At 53.8% G+C, this 5,323-nt stretch overlaps 1 protein-coding gene across 2 annotated transcripts; it reads left to right on the top strand.

The window, feature by feature from the left end:
• Positions 1-322: 322 nt before the first annotated feature.
• Positions 323-4,114, top strand: SIX3 (SIX homeobox 3). 2 transcript variants are annotated; one of them, XM_065632321.1, is made up of 3 exons: positions 323-1,089; positions 3,432-3,591; positions 4,013-4,114. In XM_065632321.1, the coding sequence occupies exons 1-3, from the start codon at positions 323-325 to the stop codon at positions 4,112-4,114; spliced, it is 1,029 nt and encodes a 342-aa protein (XP_065488393.1). The 2 variants fall into 2 exon arrangements, with proteins under 2 accessions (XP_065488393.1, XP_065488394.1); XM_065632322.1 differs by lacking the exon at positions 4,013-4,114 and having other exon boundaries at positions 323-422; positions 483-1,089; positions 3,432-3,624.
• Positions 4,115-5,323: the final 1,209 nt, after the last annotated feature.

The raw sequence follows: 5,323 nt of genomic DNA, 5'->3' as shown, positions 1-5,323 counted from the left end.
GCACTCACTGTGGATTTAGGGGAGATATTATGAGGCTGTTGTCATTAGGGCGATTGCTGTTGAATCACTGAATCCTGACTCGGCGGCGGCGCGGGGCCGGGTGTGTGTGAGTGCGTGTGTGTATGTGTGTGCGTGCGAGTGCGTGTGCGTGTGTCCCCGTGTGAGCGTGTGTCCCCGTGTGCGTGTGTGCCCCCGTGCCTCTATGTGGCTGTGTGTGCTTGTGCGGGTGTGGATGCGTGCGCGGTGCGTGTGCCCTTTCCTCCCTTCTTCCTCCCTTTCTTTCTTTTCTCCTTGATTTATCTCCCCTCTCCCCGGTCATCCCATGGTGTTCAGGTCCCCGCTAGAGCTTTACCCCACCCATTTCTTCTTGCCAAACTTCGCCGCCGACCCGCACCACCGCTCCCTCCTTCTCGCTAACGGCGGCGGCGGCGGAGGCAGCGGCAGCGGCTCGGGCTGCAGCCCCGGTGCCGGCGGCGGTGGAGGCGGCAGCTCCCGGGCACCCCACGAAGAGTTGTCAATGTTTCAACTGCCCACACTCAACTTCTCCCCGGAGCAAGTGGCCAGCGTCTGCGAGACGCTGGAGGAGACTGGAGACATAGAGAGGCTGGGGAGGTTCCTCTGGTCGCTGCCGGTGGCGCCGGGGGCATGCGAGGCCATCAACAAGCACGAGTCCATCCTCCGCGCCCGGGCGGTGGTGGCCTTCCACACGGGCAACTTCCGAGACCTCTACCACATCCTGGAGAACCACAAATTCACCAAGGAGTCCCACGGCAAGTTGCAGGCCATGTGGCTCGAAGCGCACTACCAGGAGGCCGAGAAGCTAAGGGGTCGCCCGCTGGGGCCGGTTGATAAATACAGGGTGAGGAAGAAGTTTCCGCTGCCCAGGACCATTTGGGATGGCGAGCAGAAGACGCACTGCTTCAAGGAGAGGACTCGCAGCCTCCTGAGGGAGTGGTACCTGCAGGACCCTTACCCCAACCCCAGCAAGAAAAGGGAACTGGCTCAGGCCACGGGGCTCACCCCCACGCAAGTAGGCAACTGGTTCAAAAACCGAAGGCAAAGAGACAGAGCAGCGGCGGCTAAAAACAGGTCAGTGGGGCTATGGGACCCTGCTCCGGGGCGGGGGACGAGGTGGGCTGCGGGGACCCGCGGGCGGCCGTGCTCCGCGCCGCGGCTCGGTTGGCCGCCCGACCGGCAGCGCACCTCTGCCTCTCCTTTCCTCTTCCTCCTCTTTCTCCTCTCCATCACTGCCACCGGGAGAAAACGGGTTGCCCTCCTGCCGGCAGAGGCAGGGATGCGGCGGGGGCAGGCACGGCTTAAAGTTGTTTGGCGCGCCCCGAGCCCTGCCGGGGCTCCCCACAGGCTCCCGGGGTGCGGGCAGGGCTGGGGCTCCCCCGCGGGCGTGGGAAGCTCCGTGTGTGCGGGCGCGGGGCGCAGCGGCTGCGGCGGGGCAGAGCCTGGCTCTCCCTGCCTCCCTCCTCGAAGCCGCTGCGGCGAGCGGGGGACGGGAATCCCACGGCCCCGGGTCGGTGGGCTCCCGTTTTGCTTTCGGCTTTCCGGGATGTGCGTTCGGCCGGGCTCTGGCGCGGTTTCCCCACTGAAGTGCCGAGGCGGGCGGTGCAATTAAGAGAGGGTTCCTGCAGAGCAGGAGGCTCCGATCGAATTGTTCGTGCTCCTCTGCATACGCGGCAGGACCAGCACACGCACACCCAGAGCCGTTTGGTTCAAGGAGAAAAAGAAAAAGAAAAAAAGCCTTTAGGAGATCTGGAAGCCTCTTTTTCTTTTCCCCGTCCCCATTTCTCTGTTTACACCACATGGCGACCTGGCCCTCTGGTCGCGTGTTGTCTGTGCATTTGCCCTGCATTTATTTGCGTGTCTCTCCGTGTTTTTTCTTTTTAAAAATTATTTTATTTATGTCTACTCTGCCATGATAAAAGCGGGGCACCCTTTTTTTTTTTTTTTTTTTTTTGTCAGCATCGTAAAACTTATTTCGCAAAAGAAAATGGACCCTTAATCCAGTTTGGCACACTGTTTTTATTTTAAGTTTAGCTACCACTGTAAGCGTGTAAACAAAACTTCTTGTTCTTGTAAATGCTGTCTCTCACTGGTGCTATTGATTTAAGATTCTGTAGGAGAAATGCAACCTAAAAGTGCCTCGCCATTTAATTTCCATTAAATGGAAAACAGATCAGCTTAGGACTGTAAATAAACAGAAGTTGCCTACGGATGCTTTTGTTGACTCAGTGCTTTTGACAGCAGATGAATGCACCAGGAATTGTAAATGGGATAAAAATAAAAGACATTGAAATTAGACAACTTTTAAAAATGAGAAATGTAGAATAAATCGGCTACATTGTTCTGTTATTTGCAGGCAGTTAAATAGGAAATAGCCCCGTGGAAGCAGTTGAGCAAAGACTGTTTTCTTATTCACAGTAGCTAGGCGCTAGAGGTTGTGCCTGGCTGCTCAGTCCAGGACTTTTAGGTCTTATCCTTGAATCAGGCTTTCTTCGGATTTCGAGCGGGATAAAAGGGCGCAGAGGAATATTTGCAACACGCTAGAGAACCTAAAAATGATGTATTGACTCTTAAAAAAAAAAAAAGTTCAACGCAACGTACGCTAAATCGTTGACGATGAAAGGACGAGCACTTCAAAGCTAATTTTGGCTTTCAGATGGAAAAGGGACTTAAAATTCGAGCGAAGAGAAGCGTTGTGCTCCATAATGTCCCTTTTTCTATTTTATTGATAGCACTACCTCTTCAGGACAGGACCTTCCTCCAGTCCTGCCGCAGACCCCAGAGTATTTATCTGTCCCCTGGAAAAAAATTTAGACAGATATTCGCCAGAGTACAAAATGAGAATCTTGTGCGATATTTTTCCCTCTAGAGACGGGTCCTGGCAGCTTTCCGCGGTGGTCCAAGTGTTTAAGGAGCTCACACAGACTTGGTTTTCTCCTAGGCCCGCGGTGCAGCGGGGATGCACGACTATCCAGGAGAGAGGGAAGGCTCTGCTCGCGTTTTTCAAACCACGGTGCAGGGAACCTCTTCCCCCGCTCCTCCCCGTCCCCTTTCGAACCGCGACCCCGCTCATTGTGTTTGCGCCGGGTGCCGTCCCGCCCGAGGTGGCCCGACCTGGCGGGTCGGGGAAGCCCCGGCGCCGGCCCGGGCGCGGCGGCAGCGGGGGCGGCGCGGCCCGGGCGCACGGCTTGGCCCTGCCGCCCCTCCCGGGCTCCGCGGGGGGCTGCGGGGAGGCAGCCGGGCCGGCCTGGGGCTCCGCTCTGCTCCGGACCGGGCCGGGGCTGGGGGTCTGCTCCCGGCCGGGGCCTAGGTGGTCCCCGGGCGGTGGCGGGGTCGGGCGGGCGCCGTTCCCTGGGCGGCGGCGGCCGGTGTCTCAGAGGGGCTGTGCTGTTGTTTTGTCTCCCGGCGCGATGCAGGCTCCAGCACCAGGCGATAGGACAGAGCGGCATGCGGTCGCTGGCAGAGCCCGGCTGCCCGACACACAGCTCGGCCGAGTCTCCGTCCACGGCGGCCAGCCCGACCACCAGCGTCTCCAGTTTGACAGAAAGAGCCGAGACGGGCACCTCCATCCTCTCGGTAACCTCCAGCGACTCGGAATGTGATGTATGATATCGGAAAACAAACAAACAAACAATCCAAATCCAAACAGCCAAGCACCCTCTACCCGACCCGAGCAAAACAAATCGAGGCAACCTAGAATCAGGACACACACACGCATGCACGCATACACACAGCCAGGAGGAAAGAAAAGGCCAAATCCGACCCAAACATAATAGCAAACAAACAGACAGGGATCAGAGAATCCACCAACACCACCACCGTCAGCCAACACCACCACCAAGAGATGGAGCTAAAACTTCAACAGTCACAAAACGCTGGTGCTGCAGCGGGGGGGTGGGGGGGAGGACGGGAAATAATAATTATTATATATATATAAAAAGAAAAAAAAAAGAGGAAAAAAAAAGCAAAGCAAAAGTGACAATTGTATTCTTTTTAGGACAAGCACGATTTCTCCTTTGCGCTTTTCCATGGACGCATTTCACCCACTTGCATGATGATGATGATTAAATTTGTATCTGGGAAAAAATATTCTCTATAGTAAAGGAAAACAAACAGAAACCAGACAAACAAACGCAAACTCCGATCGAACTTGTACAAAAAGCAAAAATTGAAAAAAAATAATTAAAAAGGAACTCCTTGAAGAGGGAAATAACAAATGTTTATCGCCTTTTTGTTGGTCCTATTTCTCTCACTTTCTCTCTGCCTCTCCCTTTCTCCGTGGTGGTTTTATTTTTCTTTTTTTAATTATTTTTTTTCTATTTTTTTTTAAGTCTAAGTGATGGTCCAGTCAAGATGCAATTTTCTGTTTTTTTGTTCAACAGACAATCATTTTATTCGTAAGCACCTTTTTTTCTACACTTCTGTCACTGCCTGTGTGGGTACTGGTTATAAATGTGGAAAAAGAATAGTTATGACTGTAACAGATTTTTATTTTTATTTCAAAATTTTATATGAATTATGTATATCTTAATGATGCGGTCATTTTCCCAGTTTGTAATATATGTGTAGAAATGCTTGTATATGATATTTGCTCTACTCTTTCTTTCTCCCTCCCCCCACGTCTACCTCCCTCCCACCCTTTCTCTCTCCTTTTTATTTTCCTTGACTCGGTGTTCCTTGCACAAACTTAGCTGTCAAGATCTGACGTGCTAGGTTTTCAAAAGGGACCTCAGCGATAGAAAAAAAAAAAGAAAAAGAAAAAAATGCTTAGGGTGCAACTGTAGTTATCTTATGCAAAAGCTATTTTGAGTATTTCATAGCAGCTTTGGGGGGGTGTCTTCTTAAACTCCACGTAGGACGCTTAAACTATTGTTTCCTTAACTGCGTGTTTATCTATATGTACAAACTTTCTAAATCAAATACAGTATTCCATTTTCTTATCTATCCAGCGATGTCGGTGTTTTTGTCCACCACGGAAAAATACGCCCTCCCCGTGGTCACCTCGCCCCTCGCCCTGCCCCGCCGCAGCTCCGCGGGACGCGCAGCGCTGCGCGGCCCCTGCGCCGCCGCCCGCTCTCCCTTTTCCCGGCTCGGCGGGACACCCCGGAGGGAATCTGGGGGGACGGACCGACCTTGAGCGGAGGCTGCAGACGGCAGCGGGGACACCGGGCTGCGATAGCGGCGGGGCCGGGGGCACGGCCGTGTCCCTCCGGGCCCCCCCCGCAAGCGCGGGCTCCAGCGTTTTCCACCCAGGTCCTTTTTTTTGTGCACTCCGAGCTGAAAGGCTTCTCCCGGCCGCCCGTCCGCA

The sequence above is a fragment of the Caloenas nicobarica genome, chromosome 3 (assembly GCF_036013445.1).
Source record: "Caloenas nicobarica isolate bCalNic1 chromosome 3, bCalNic1.hap1, whole genome shotgun sequence".
Taxonomy (NCBI): domain Eukaryota; kingdom Metazoa; phylum Chordata; class Aves; order Columbiformes; family Columbidae; genus Caloenas; species Caloenas nicobarica.
Note: the sequence above shows the minus strand (reverse complement) of the source record. Positions and strands in the feature narration are given on the sequence as shown.

Excerpts from the sequence above, each read along its gene's own strand:
- SIX3 (XM_065632321.1), top strand. The coding sequence starts at position 323 with ATGGTGTTCAGGTCCCCGCTAGAGCTTTACCCCACCCATTTCTTCTTG. Across the intron at positions 1,090-3,431 it reads GCAGCGGCGGCTAAAAACAG|GCTCCAGCACCAGGCGATAG; the intron begins GTCAGTGGGGCT and ends GGCGCGATGCAG. Across the intron at positions 3,592-4,012 it reads CGGGCACCTCCATCCTCTCG|GACAAGCACGATTTCTCCTT; the intron begins GTAACCTCCAGC and ends TATTCTTTTTAG.